We start from the raw sequence: 14,406 nt of genomic DNA, 5'->3' as shown, positions 1-14,406 counted from the left end.
TTAATTTTATTTATTTCTAACAAATAATAATTGTGTATACTTATGGGGAACAATGTGTGATGTGTTGATCTATGTATACATTGTAGAAAGATTCCAACAAGCTAATTAACATATTCATTGCCTCACTAACTTAGCATACATGTTTCGCCCTACAGCTTTCTTGATTTTAGATTTCTGGCCTCCAGAAGTGAGAAAGAATAAACTTCTGTTGTTTTAAGCCACCAGGTTTGTGGTAATTTGTTATGGCTGCTCTGGGAAGTGAATGCTTGGGGGTTTGCTGTACAATGGCTATTTTTCTTTTTCTTTCTTTCTTTCTTTTCCCCAAAAGTGTTACCTTTTTATGATTAGTACAACATTTGACTCTCTCTTTATGTGTATGGGAAATACATGAAAGATGAAAAAATAAGGCCCCCAAAAGATCTCAGTCTATGGCCAGGGTTGGGATCCAGGTGGTGACTGGTGCCAATTTCTGATCTATTTAGGGGTACGAACTTGGATTTGGGATAGAACAAAGCAGATCTCATTATCTCAGAGCTCTAAGCCCATAGCCAAACTGGTCATAGACTCAACACTCATCCCCAGCAGTCTTTGCCCTTGCTCACCACACACAGGTGCCAGATTTGAGATCATATAATATCCTACCTGATGTAAGCCCAGATAATATTAGCCAGCAAAGCAAGAGGAAGAAAGGTTCAATGGTCCACTGGACCTTGGAGATAAACCTGCCCCTTCGGGAGTGGCCGTCCTGGCTCACAGGGCCTTGCTGCCTGAGGAAGGAATTCGCATGCCTCCCCTGGGAGAGGGTATTTATAGACCTTAGGGCAGAGGAAGGATGGAGGCTCCTGGGAGACGTCATAGAGGATGTGCAGAGGAAATGAAACTGCTCTGAAAGACAAACGGGAGGAACGGGGACCTGCGTGGCTCTGAGAGAGGCCAAGGATCAGAAGGAATTAGTCAGGATGCAGAGAAAAAGGGGCAACTCCACGGGGCGTGGCTGGGCTGGGCTTGGGGCAGGGGTGGAGGAGCAGTCCTTCACCTTCTTGGAGGATCCCTCTTAGGGTCTATCCAGCTAGTGAACAGTGAACCCTTCAAAGACATCTGAAACATAGCTATCTGAATTCCATTGATGTGACATTTTTTTTAGGAACATAGTTGTCGTGTCAAGGGAGGCATATCTTTGAGGATCTCTGGTGTCTCTTAAACATATCAGACAACCTGAGGAGGTACGTAGTTTGCAAAGAAGATGGAAGAAACCAAAGTGGAAAAGCATTTCCAGGGAAGTTGGAGCCCATTTGGGAGTGGCTGCACGGTGCCCCGTGGAAGGAATTAGCTTGCAGCGACTGACATACAGTATTAAACACCAGGGATGCGAATAGAGGTAGTGCAGTTATGCTGCAAAATGACGACTTTAATTTTTGCAAATGTGACACCTGATGATGGTTAGTATTTGACTCCGTGTGCTTGGGGGAAGGGCAAGTGTGAAAGACAGATCTCAGTCTGTAGCCAGGGTTAGGCCCCAGCTGGTGATCAGTATTAGAAGGCACTGGACAGCGAGGCAAGGGAGAATGACACAGCTAGCTGAAGAAGAAAGCCTGGCAAAGTTCAACAAATCCCCACAAGGAGATTATTTCCTTCAAATGGTCATTAGGGCCTTTTGATTCACAGAGTAAGTTCCAGGCTAGGTTTCACCTAATTAACATTGTGTTCTCTGATTAAAATGTTCTCATACCCCAACTGGGAAAGTTAATTCATGAATATGGCTTAAGCATCTACTGCTCTAAAGCATTGTGCTGGCTCCCCTGATGGATACAGATGAGTTAGAAAGCTCGACTCTAGCCAATAGACTCAGAAAGACAAATACTTAGCAATGAGACAGTGAAAATTCATGTTCTCTGTCGGTGCTTAACTGAGCAAAGATAATTTGTCATGGAACTAGTTAGTGAGGCATCAACTAGCAGCTGGCCTCTTACACTTTTTTCCCCCCAAGTTCCTGTTAAGTAGTTCCAGAGATGAGGGGAAGCTTTGAGGCTCTTCTTAAATACTTTTTACCAATGTTGCTGCTACTGAACTTCTTTGTCATTAATTTAGCTTCTGTCTTAGGGAATACATTGGATGAGTGACATCGGGAAATTGGGAAGACTCATTCTGAGATGCTCCAGACAGGCTGGCTGGCCTGTGGAATGAGATTCCCGTGCCTAACCACAGCGGTGCCGAGTGCCTTTACAGCCAGCTGGGGGACTGCTCGGCCAGTGAGCACTGCTTCTGTGCTGGGAAGGCACAGAGGGGAACACAGAAGGTGGCAGTTAGTTAGACCTAGATTCAAATCCTGACTTGGCCACCAGCTTTTCTGTGTAACTTTAGGCAAGTCACTTTTCCTTTCTAGACTTCAGTTTCTCCATCTGCATAATTCTCCAGATTCCTCTCCCCACTCCACTTTCTGCATTACTCCAGTAAAAACAACCACCTCACAATTGGGGGTGGGGGGAAGGTTACATCTCTGTGTATTTCTGCTAACTATCGGTGTTGACTCATCTAAGAACCTGTTGGAAAAGTTGTGATAACTTTGCCCAAATAAAGGCACTTGATATGTATCATAAACCTAGAGTGATTATTAGTATGACTATCCAATTCCTTCTTTCATTCAACAAATATTTATTGAGTATTTGGGCAATAGCACTGCTGGTGAGAATATGAAAATGAATAAAACATAGTCTTACTATCTCATGTGGGTAAGACATATACACAAATATCTATGAGAATAGGTAACATTTATACAGTGCTCACCTTACTATGAGAACAAGCACTGTGTCAAGAACTTTATAGGTATTGATTCATTTAATCCTTCCAATAACATGGATGAAGCACCCGAGGCTCAGAAACGGTTAAGAATATGCCCAAAGTTATTCATGTAGTGACAGAAATGCCTTATTCCAGAACCCATGTGCTTAACCACTATCACTGATTCCCAATTCAAGACAGTATGAGTTAGTTGTTAGAAGTTCAAATAAAGCGATATGTGGGCCCAAGAAGTGAGAAACTGCTTCTTGATGCTCAATGAGGGAAGATGTGGGCTTTGAGGTTAGGCAGACCTGGAAAAATTACTTAAACTCTCTTAGTCTCAGTTGCCTCATCTGTAAAATGGGGATGATATAGAACCTACCTCACAGGTCGATGATTAGTTAATACATGTAAAGCATTGAGAACAGTGCTTGACACATAGCACGTGCAAAATAAATTTTAGCTGCATCATCACGATCATGATCATGATCATCATCTATGGGGACAGGCAGAGAGGAATGGGCTGCAACAGGATTGTACCGAGAGGTTTCAGGGGCTGGACCTGTGTCGAAAGTTGGGTTGTAAATTGCCAGAGATAATCTCTCCTTTAGTTGATTTTGGAGCAAGGTGAGCTCTGTGTACAGAAGCCAGATGAAAGTCACTGAAGTGTCTCCTTGCTCAGAAGGGTGGAGCTTGACATTTCCTTGGGCAGGGCATTGTTGCCCAAAGGCCCCCTTTAAAATGAATACCATACCTGAGAGGCATAACCTCAAACCACTATCATGCATTGACTGCCTGGATCAAGTGCATTCATCATATTAGCCCCAGTAGAGATTGGTGCTTTGGGGAATAAGATATTGAGAAGTTTCGATGGCTAGGAAGAAGGCAGGTGTGGATGGAGCAGGTCAAAGACAGAGCCATTCCTTCCTGATCAGTTCCAGGAGGCCGGAGGACTGACCCAAAGGTGGTGGGAGGGGCAGGTCAGGAGGAGGAGAAAACTAACATTGAACGAGCAACCATTGCGGGCCTGGGACTGTGCTACATTATCTCATTTAATCTCCCAACTATAATGTCTTGGTTTATTCCTGCTACTATAACAGAATACCTGAGATTGGGTAATTTATAAATGATATAAATTTATTTCTCATAGTCCCGGAGGCTGGGAAGCCCAAGATCAAGGTGCTGGCAGGTTCTGTGTCTGGTGAGCCTAGTTTCTGCTTCCTAGATGGCACCTTGAATGCTACTTCCTTTGGAGGGGACAAACACTATGTCCTCACATGGTAGAAGGGACAGAAGGGCAAAAAGGGCACTAGGGCCCTCCCTTCAATCTTTTATAAGACCACTAATCCATTCATAAGCATAGAGCCCTCATGATTTAATCAATCCCCCCAGGCGCCCCCCCCCTTAATACCATCACTTAATTACAACTTATGAATTTGGGAAGGACACATACATTGAAACCACACCGCATAATAAGGTAGGTACCATTATTATCCTCATTTAGTAGATGAAGAAACCGAGCCTCAGAGAGGCTAAGTATAATAACTTGCCTGAGGTCACAGAGCTAATGAATGGGATTGAGGAGCAGGATTTGAATCCAGTTATGTGAAACTCCTGAAGCTGATTTCTCTTACTACACCACACTGCTCACTTAAAGCCACAGGACAGAGAGGTCAACAAGTCAATTGAACAACAGCGGCTGGTGGTAATGACATAGGACACTAAGCAGAACTGAATAGCTGGTGCATAGCACTAATGAGGGAGACAAGTTACAGGCTGGCCTCACGTAGGTCAGCTATCTCATTTCTGTCCCCAAGAATGCACTTAGTCCTACCCCTGCCCCCAGGATTGTCCTTCACCTTGACTGAAAACTGAGTCTTGCCCCTGACTACAGGTCTGAGCCCCCAGTGCGGCAATGCTTCAAACAACTTCCCAGCTGCTTGCTGCCTCAGGGCAGGAGAGTGTGGAGGCTTTCATGTACCTCCTCCTGCCACCAGAGACATACCTTAAAACATTTATTCTGCTGATATTAATTCAATAGTATCTTCCTGAACAAAAGACAGTACAAAGTTTTGCCAACAATTATTTATTTATTTGACAAGCAGTTATGGAATATATCATTCCCATGACCTTAAAGTCTGGCAGGTGGAGACAGATATGAAAACTGGTCATTGCCATATGATATGGAGAGATATGGGAGCCTACAAGGGGTTCCGAGTGAGCAGTGAGAGTTGCATTCCTTGCCTTATCAGCCTCGATTCCAGAATGGACGCAGTGGTGGGCGTCTCTGCAGAATGACAGCAGGCCCACAAAGCATGGCATGCAAATGCAAAGGTGTTCCCAAGGCATGGTGAGAGTAACTACCAATGAAAGGTACAGCCAGGGCTGTTATGGAGAGGGCAAAGTCACCATGGGAGAGAGTGGCCTGAGAAAGAAGGGAGATCAAATCTTGGATCTGGGACTAGAAAAACGGATGCAATTTAGTTAAGCGGAGAGAAGGACTAGATTTTGAAAAGTGTTCAGCTCTTTAAACTTGCCTTAAATGCATGCCTTTGATTTATTGTTGCTTGGCTTGAATCTGTATTGGTTTGCTTTTGTGGTTTTTTCCGCACTACCTTGTACATTTTGAAGACTAGGTAAGGTGGGAAAAAGGATTAGAGAAAAAGGAAGAATGAATGAGTGCTCTACCCAATAGAACTTTCTGTGATGACTGAAAGGTTCTATTCTGTTCTGTGCAATACAGTAGGCACTAGCCATATGTGGCTACTGAGCAATTGAAATGTGGCCAGTGTGACTGAGGAACTGAATTTTAAACTTCATTTGAAATGTGGTTAGTAGACACTGTATTGGAAAGCACTAAATGCTTTAACCACTTAGCAAGAGCCCATACACAACCTAGCAAAGGTACAATTAAATATGAAGGCTTCTGTTAACCTAGTTATGGGGAACACTTATTTGCGTGTACACGGGCTTGCCCAATCAGGGGTCGGAACACCAAGGTTCTTAAAAACAACCCTGCAAGACCTTATTCCTAATTTGCACAGTACCTTCAGATACAGTATCTCATTTAATCCCATGACAACCTCAAAGAGGGTAGAGCAGAGATTATCATCCCCATGAGACCCAGTAAATTTAGGTGACAATGGCAAGGCCCTATTGCAGATGAGGGCGGAGTCTAGAGGCCAGGTGTTTCTTCTCTTGATTGAAACATTTCTTTCCAGAGGGACAGCCAAGGGAGAAGGATGTCATGCTACTCTTGCCTGCCACTCACAGTCTGGGTCTTGTGGACGAAGAGAGATGCTTTGCTTCATATGCCCCTTCCTGCTTGACTGTGGCTAATGGGGCCATAGGCTATTCATGAGAGCCCTCTCTTGTTCCCTTCCTGCTACCTCGATTTAGGCAGTAGGGATGTTTTTGAAAATTTCATTCATGTATTCAAAATTATGTACTGAGCCCTAATCATGTCCTAGGCACTGTTCTAGGTCTGAGGACACAGCCTTGAACAAAGCAAAGATCCCTGTGTTGTGGAGGTGACAATTCTGGTAGAGGGAGACTGATACATACAGTGTATACATGCTTAATTTTTATAACATTTCAAAAATAGTTTAACTATACCATGGTCTCTCATGCTTTTTATGGCACATATAAACACTGTCCAATGTATCCTTTGTGTAAATCTGGACTTGCACTTCAAGCAAACTGCCTGGTTTGCTGAAAGGTAGAAACACCTGATTTAGTCTTTTAACATGCGTTGAGTGCCACCTATGTGCAGAGCACGATATTGGGGACTTTGGAGAGATCCAGAAGAATGAGAAGACAGGGTCCTTATCTTAGGGGATTCCCAGTCTGATGCAGGAGGCAGCCTCATTCCTTGGGAGCTCCTAGGCTGTAGAAGGAGATAACGGTCTAATTTGGAGAGGCGGACAACTTTAGGACCTCCTTATGAAGGGGAATCCCAAGTACGTGCAAAACGAACCCAGCCTAGATACTGCTTGAGTTAGGTAAACCAATGATGGGGAACTAGAAAGGCGACAGACATCCTAGGAGCTGTGGCGTGTCCCAACAGTGAGGAGGAGCTGAAGGTCAGCCCCTCCTAGATTACTGTTACCCTGGGAAGGCCTCTGGGTGAGATGGGATTTGAGGTGCAAGAATGAAGAGCTCACAGAAGGGCGGGATGGGGCGGGGGCATTCCAGGTAGAGGGTGCCTCCTCGGGGATGGTGGGAGAACGAGGGTGCTGTGCGGTTAATCAAGCCTCAGGCACAAGCCTAGGCAGTCACCCGCAATTCAAACCCAGTTGAAGACACAGAGGAGAGAGGAGGGCTGGTGTGTGGGGGTCTTGACCAAACCCTTGTGGCTGAGGAGTGGCAAGGGGAAAGGCCAGGGTTAGGGCCAGAGGTGGAGGGGGTGAGAGGGGGCAGCCCGGACTGGGTCCTTCCCTGAGCACCCAGGTTTCCTGACAGCTGTTAAGGAAGCGAGGTGAGAAAGGGTTAAGTGTGCCCCTCCACCGCCCCAAATGCTTCCTGTGTTTGAAATCCTTCAGGTCTCAGCAAACCCTCTGGCTCCTGGCCAGGCGGGCATTGTCTGGGGAGCAGTTGTGGGTTGTCCGACAGGCCACGCAGCCTTTGTTGTGGGGCCACCTCGGGGTTCCCTCTCGCGCCCTGGCTGGGGCTGCAGAGTGCGTGCCGGGAGGGGGGCGGTGCGGGAGGCGCTCTCCCTCTCTCTCTTCCTGCCCCCCTCCAACCGCCCCCCCCCCCGATGACCACATGACCAAGTGGGCTCGCGGCCAAGCCACAAGCTACAAAATGCAGCCCCTGGAGTGAGCAGGGAGCATTCTCGCTGGCAGCCGGGGCCACGGGCAGTTGGAGCCGGGGCCAAGTAGCCAGCCGCTCGGAAAGAGCTCGCCGCTGCCGCCCCCGGAGCCGCCGAGGCCAGCTTCGCAACGCTGCCCCGCGGCGGGAGAGGGAGGCTGCAGGAGAGCGGAGGCGGCGAGCGGGCGCGGCGGCCGGCAGCCTGCAGCAGGGCTCGGGCGCGCACACTCAAGCGGCCCGGGAGCCACGCGAGCTCCGCGCCCGCACGCGCCGGCCGCGGCTCGCGCCTTGCTGTGCCTCCGGGCGCCGGGCCTCTCCGCCCTCCCGCAGGCTCGCCGGGGCCGGCGGCCCGAGGAGCAGCATGAATCTGTGGCTCTGCGTGCAGGCTCTCCTGCTGCTCTGGCTCTCCGTGACCGCAGTGTGTGGAGGTGAGTGCGCGCCTCCCTCGCGCTCGCCCACGCTCTCTCGCGGCTCCCCGGGCTGCAGCCGGCGCGCTCCCCGCCCTCCGCCCCACGCGCGCCCCGCCCGCCTCCCGGGGAGCCCGGCGCGAGCCGCGCAGCAGCAGCCACGCGCCGCCGCGCCAGGCGGCCGATTGACAGGGCGCCCGGGGCCAGTGGGCAGCCCGCCACGGGGACCGTTTCCTCTGGGGGGCTCGGCGCTGCCTCGGGCATCACTTGCCCGGCGACTTGTACCTCCTGACCGCCCCTCGCAGTCCGTGGAGCTCCGGGCCAGAGGCGTGTGCCGTGTGCCCCGTGTCCCGCGCCCCGCACCCCACGTGGTGGGGGACATGCCCGCTCCCCTCGTGGGTCGATGGAGGGAACTGACTGGGGCAGGGGGGGCTGGGCTCCCACGTTGAAGGTCTGCTGGCCCCTGGAGGTTAGGCGCTGCCGGCCGGTCCAGGGGCGCGGGCCACTCGGGGTGATGTGCCAACATGCAGACGTGACACTTGTTGCATAGGCAGGAGCGCGCCGAAGGGCACAGGCGGCGGCAGCGTGGAGCACAGCTTTCGCTCCTTTCAGCTTGCGTGTGAGCAGAGCAGAGGCAGCCTCCCCGAGGCAGGGCTGGCCGGGCCAGGCCAAGCCAGGCTGGGCTGGTCTTCTCCTCTCTTACCCCAAGGTCCTGGCTGCTCTCCTCCCCTGCACAGGACGCCCTCCCCATTGCATCCATCCCTCTCGGGGAGCTGGTTCTCCCATATCCTGGTTCCAGCCTCCCCTTCCCCTCTGTCCCCGGCACGGGCATGCTTCACCTTAGTCCCCCTGTCTTCAGGCACCAAAGGAGGAAACACAGCAGCTGACCTGACCTCTCCATGCAGCTCAGGGAAGGGGAGTCCTTTCACCCCACCTGCACCACACCCCCACCTGGCAATGCTTGGCGCCAGTGCTCCCGTGCCTGCCCCAAACCTGGTCCCCACCCACGCCCCAGCAGCCCCATCTGGGGCTGCCTGTCCTCCATGCGTCAGTATCTCCTGGGGCTGCCAGCTCCCACCTCCAGCTGCCACAGTCCTGTGATTTGGCTGTCATTGCTGCACCTGGCACCACAGAAGGGGAAGGCCAAGACCAGGTGGACTAATGCCAGTGCAAGGGCTGGAGTCACAGGGAGGTGAGAGCAGAGAGAAGGAGAGGGCAGAGCAGCAAGTTTCCTAGAGGAAGAGTACAGGCCCCTACTTGGTTCCAAACCCTCCAGAACAGGAGGATAGCATGCAGCCCAGGAGCCTCCAAGGGGCCTGGCCAGTTCTGCCTGCCTCTTTGTAGGCCACCTCCTTTCTCTGCTCTTGCTTTTCAGCCCTGCTCAGGCCCTGGGAGCACCGCCTGCCTTCCCAGGAAGGCGCATTAGTTGGGTCTGGCACCTCCTGCCTCCAGGTGGCTGTCAGTGGTCTCCCTCTTCAAGACTCCCTTGGTGAGAAGGAAGCAGGCTTGTTTCTTAGAAACTCCTGTCAGGCAGGCCATGGAGGGAAGGGAGCAAAAGGTACGAATGAAAGACACCGCCCGGGCCTGCCCTCCAGAAGCCTACCATCTGGCGTAGCTGGCAAGACACAGCACTCACGTGATACCACCACAGGCGGATAGTCCAAGGGATGCCTTCAGGGAAGAAAAAGAGTGCAGAGAGGGTGTCCCAGAGGAAGGTGGGGCTTTTGGATATACCTTGAGAAGCTATGGGGAGACCCGGGGCCAACGTACCACCAGTTGAACCCTCCTGGGGTCGAGCTGTTGGGGCAGTATTGGTAAAGAAGAGAACTGCTTTCAAGGGAAAGGAAGTTGGCCAGGGTACCGGAGCACTGTGTATGTCTGGCCCAGGGCCTGCCACTTCTTGCTTTAATTCACCTTTCTTCATTAGGTCATCTGTACACCCTGGTTTTGGTAAATTCATTGCCCTCATATTTTGCTTAAGCCTAGTACTGAAAACTTCTGGGGCTCCTACTGGCTTCTCTACCCACTTACCTCTCCTGGAGCCTGGAGGTGGCCACCAGCCAAGGGTCCAGGTATACGTCCTGTTCCTCTTGCCTCCTGTCCTATGTTAAAAACAGGGATCCCAGAACCACCTTGTCCTTGGCCTGGACTTGCATGCTGTCCCCAGCCAGGGTCCCCAGTCAAAGTTCTGGGCCTGAAAACCATGCTTCCTCCTCTCCACACTCTGTCCTGACTTGGAATGTCCACCCCCTCTCACCCTCCCCCCGACCACACACACGCCTCCACTGCCTCCTGACCTGGGATACACTTTGCTCTTCTGGGTCTGAGAGCTCCTGGGCCAGGGCCAAGTGTCTCTTGGTCTTTGTCTAAGCACCTCTCTTTCTCCCCTCCTCCCCTTGTCCCCAGCCCCAAGTGTGCAGTTGTACAGTCACAATGGTAGTGTGAGGACACTCTATTGTAGCCGCCTCACTCAGGGAGGGGGCACCTCATCTCCATCCCCAGTCGTAAGCACTGAGCACCCATGTAACCTGAGCCATGCCTTCACTAATGCAAGTGAAGCGGAGGGCCAGGCTGCCAGAGCATGATGTGTCCGAGGGCAACAGAGCTGGCACTGGGAGATAGCACAGGGCGCTGGAGAAGGCGACTGGAGTGGGAGGCTGGGCAAAAAGATACGTGCAGGACCACAGAGCAGTGGAGGGGCATTGCCAGCAGGGTCCCCACCAGAGCACCCGTATGGGCTTTTAAAGCAATCACAAGACAGGCCATCTCATGAGAGGATAAAACAGGTGCGTCATTCCTGGTGAGGCTGGCACGTTCCTGAAAAGTCACACGTACCTCTTTGTGCATTGGCAGAGTTGACATTAAGGTTGCCTGAGTCTAATCCTGTCCTCCCCCGACTGCGGTTCTCAGTGTGGAGATGCTGTAGCTTCGTTGCTGATGGGGGCTTCAGCGAGTGATGGCTGCAGTTCCTCTAGGTGTGACGTTCTTTGGGGGATGGCTCCATCCTCCCTTTAAGTAACAAATGAGTTGGAAGAAGCTATTTAAGTGCACTGGGGATGGCTCCCATTTCTAAACGAGAATTCTTTTGTACAGCGATGAGAATCGACAGCCTCTAATTTGTCCCTTTGGACAGGATAAAGCCAGGGTTTCAGGTGTCAGCTTATCTGACGGTGAGCCAGACCCGGCATGAAAAGTAGGAAACAGGTGGGCGATGGGCTCTGAGTGCGGGAGGAGTCTGCAGACTTGGGCGACACAGAGGACAATGAGCCCCCCACCCAACGGGAGGGATGCAAGAGGCCAGGGGCTGCTGGGTGGCTGCTCTCCAGGGCCTGGCCGAGTGCTCAGTCAGCTCAGGGTGGCGCTTCTCTGCAGGTCTAGGGTCTTCCTGGCCAGAGTCGGAGCCACCATTCCTGCTTCCCATCCTGTCCCATTCCCAGCTTGGCCTCCTGCCCCTTTGGGCCTTTTACCCCAGCGCTCCCTTCCTGACTGCCACACTCACAGTCTCGGGTGCTGAGCACATGGAGACGATACCCACCCCCCCCCCCCGGCACCGTGCCTCTCTTCGCCATGCCCACCGGACCCCTGGGGGACAATGGCCCGTGCCATTCCATTGCCCCACCCCTGCCCCACTCCCAGTAGTTGAAGGCATGGAAGTGAGACACGAGGCTTCACTTGGTTCACTTCACAAGGCCCCTTGGGTCCTTCCCCTGTGCCTGGCCACACCCTCAGCACAGTCCTTACTGTCCCGTGTGTGATCGGTGCTGACTCCTTAGCAGCATCTTTCACATCTACCCTCAGTGGGCAGGGTGAGCCTTCAGGGGACCCCGAGACTCAGGCCAGAAGCTGACGCCGCTGAGGTGGGGGGCTTAGTGAAGGTCTTTCCCTTTTCTCTCTCCCCAGCCCCAGCCCCAGCCCCCTCGCAGATGGCACCAAGAGGGTAGCTCTATGACAGTCAGACAAAAGCAGCCCCCTTGCTCCATCCATACCTACTGCTCCAAAGAGCTAATATAATTTTTTTTTCTCATAGGTTATAGGTTTAGGGGGTGAATTGACATGTTAACCCACTCTGACCATTAGCATGGAAGTGTGGACAGTGAAGCAAATTACCCCAGCCAACAGCAGGGCCGTCGTGGGCCGGTGATTTTTCTTGGGGAAGAAGAGTGGGGGGTGAGGGTTAGAGGGGATGCCTGTGCCGGCCCGGTGGGTGTGTCTGGGTGTGAGTGGGGAGAACAGCAGGCCCTGAGCCTGGGCGAAAGAGGGCCCTAAGGATAAACCCCACCCACCTTTGGCCCGAGAGGAGGCTAAATGCCTGGAAATTGTGTGCAAGCGGAGGAGGACTCACAGAGTCGAGGAGCCAAGGAAGGAACCAGAGCATGGGGATGCTGGAGGCAGGGGAGGAGGGAAGGAGGAGCTGCCAGGAAGGAGTATGACTGAGGGGCGGGCAGCCAACGGGAGGCTATATGGAAACTGTGAGCTAGTGGTGGGGATTCCTGGATGGATGGCAATGGGGCTCAAGGGACAGGGATACACTGAAGGCCAATTGGATGGTGTGGGTTGGGGAGAGACTGGTATTCATTATCAGCGGCCTCAGAAGCTGTGCTGGGCATTGCACAAGCACCCCGCCCGACCACCTCTTCCCCAGCACCGTCTCATCTGCTCGCACTACCTGCCGCCGGCCAGGCTTGTCTCGGGGGTGCCAGCTCGGCTTCTCTGGCTGGACTGCTTGCTCCACTGCAGCCTGCATACCTTCCCCCTCATTGCACCCAAGAGCACCCAGCACCACTTGGATTCTGTTGTCAGAGCTCAGTCTGGCATCAAGAGGCTTCTACTCTAAGCCAGATGTGGAGAGATGTAGAGAGGAGCCCCAGAGTGCAGAATAGAAGCCAGGTGGGGTTGGAATGGGAAGAATTTACATCAGACACAGGATGGGGGGATGTGATCTGGGAAGGACAAGATGTAGGGCATTGGTGGAGAGGTGCCCACTATAGCAGCACAGCCCCCTCCTGGTGCTCAGGTGACCATTCTGTTATTCATCCATTCATTCATTTATTCATTCATCCATGCAATATTTCCTGGGCTCTAAATCTGGTCACGGGCTGAGTAGAGCCCAGCATAAGGCACGCTGAGTCAGAAACAGTCCCCACCTGCCACCTAGCAACATCCACGGGGAGGACTTGAGAGCATGAGTGAGCCTAACCAGTGCCGCATGACCACCTATGAGATGCCCAGGGGTGAGACACGAGATCTCTAGTACTCAAAAGTAGGTCACCCTGCATATCAAAGGATGTAGGAGTACGATGGCATGGCGTTCATCATTTGCTTTAAAATACTGCAGCCAAGAAAAAAAGAAAATGGGTAACTAAAGCATATGTGACTCCATCTGGATAATTGTTGAATCTGGATGATGGGTACATCGGGGGCGGTCATTGTAATGTCATATGTCTGAAATGTTTGAAGTGTACCATTTGCAGGGGTGCCATGGGGAGCCCTGCCTCCTGCATCCCAGCCAAGTGCAGGCATGATGTCCCAAAGTGCAACTACTCAATGGCATTCCAAAAGAAAGAACCCATTCATGCCTGTTAGAAACATGATTTAACTGTCAAAAGGACAAAGAATCAGCTTCAATGGCAAGATGTGAGTTGTGGGTTCTGTTTGCCCCAGGACAGTGTACAAATTGCAGATTTTTCAAGATGGAAAAGAAAAACAAAAGGAGAGCTATGAGGAGCGCCACCTCATGGAGAGTTGCCTGTCCCAGGGGGGGCCTGTGCTCTGTGGCCCCTGCCTGTTTTCATCAGCCTTCTTCACTAACAGGCTTTCTCCTTCCTGCAGGGCCCCTGATGCAGCCTCCTGAGGGGAAGGGGCTGGAGGAAGGCAAAGTCCGCCACCTGGTGCAGCCCAGAGCATCGAGGAATGGACCAGGGCCTTGGCAGGGAGGTCGGAGGAAATTCCGCCGCCAGCGGCCCCGCCTCTCCCATAAGGGCCCCATGCCTTTCTGAAGCAGGTACTTGAGCCTCTGGTCAGTGGGCAGTGCAAAAGGGGAGGGGAAGGGACAGCCTGGAAGCTGCGTGGCCCTGCCACTCATCACTTGTCAAATACATCTACCAAGCAGTCCCAGCACCATACAGGCATAGGGGCTGAGAGCTCGTGGGGAGCTTCTGGAGCAGCCGTCTCATCCCTTCATTGTACAGAGCGGGAGACTGAGGCCCAGAGAGGGGCTTGATGCCCGGGACCAATCTCCTGACTCCCCAAGAGTTGGGTGCGGGCTCCTCTCCACCCTGCTGCCTGGGGTTGCACAGGCTGGCCCAGTTGGAGAATTGTAGGCGTCCTGACGGGCTTTGGTGACTGGAGTGCCCGGGGCAAGCCTACATGTGTCCAGTGTGAGTTGTCACCAGAGAGGGGGGAGGAGGCAGAG

At 52.4% G+C, this 14,406-nt stretch overlaps 1 protein-coding gene across 1 annotated transcript; it reads left to right on the top strand.

Moving 5' to 3' along the window:
- Positions 1-7,610: 7,610 nt before the first annotated feature.
- On the top strand, positions 7,611-13,996 carry APLN (apelin). Its single transcript, XM_012653363.1, has 2 exons — positions 7,611-8,015; positions 13,824-13,996. The coding sequence occupies exons 1-2, from the start codon at positions 7,949-7,951 to the stop codon at positions 13,988-13,990; spliced, it is 234 nt and encodes a 77-aa protein (XP_012508817.1). The 5' UTR covers positions 7,611-7,948; the 3' UTR covers positions 13,991-13,996.
- The last annotated feature ends 410 nt before the right edge of the window (positions 13,997-14,406 follow it).

The sequence above is a fragment of the Propithecus coquereli genome, unplaced genomic scaffold (genome assembly GCF_000956105.1).
Source record: "Propithecus coquereli isolate 6110/MARCELLA unplaced genomic scaffold, Pcoq_1.0 Scaffold42, whole genome shotgun sequence".
Classification (NCBI taxonomy): domain Eukaryota; kingdom Metazoa; phylum Chordata; class Mammalia; order Primates; family Indriidae; genus Propithecus; species Propithecus coquereli.
This window is presented reverse-complemented; position numbering and strand designations above follow the sequence as displayed.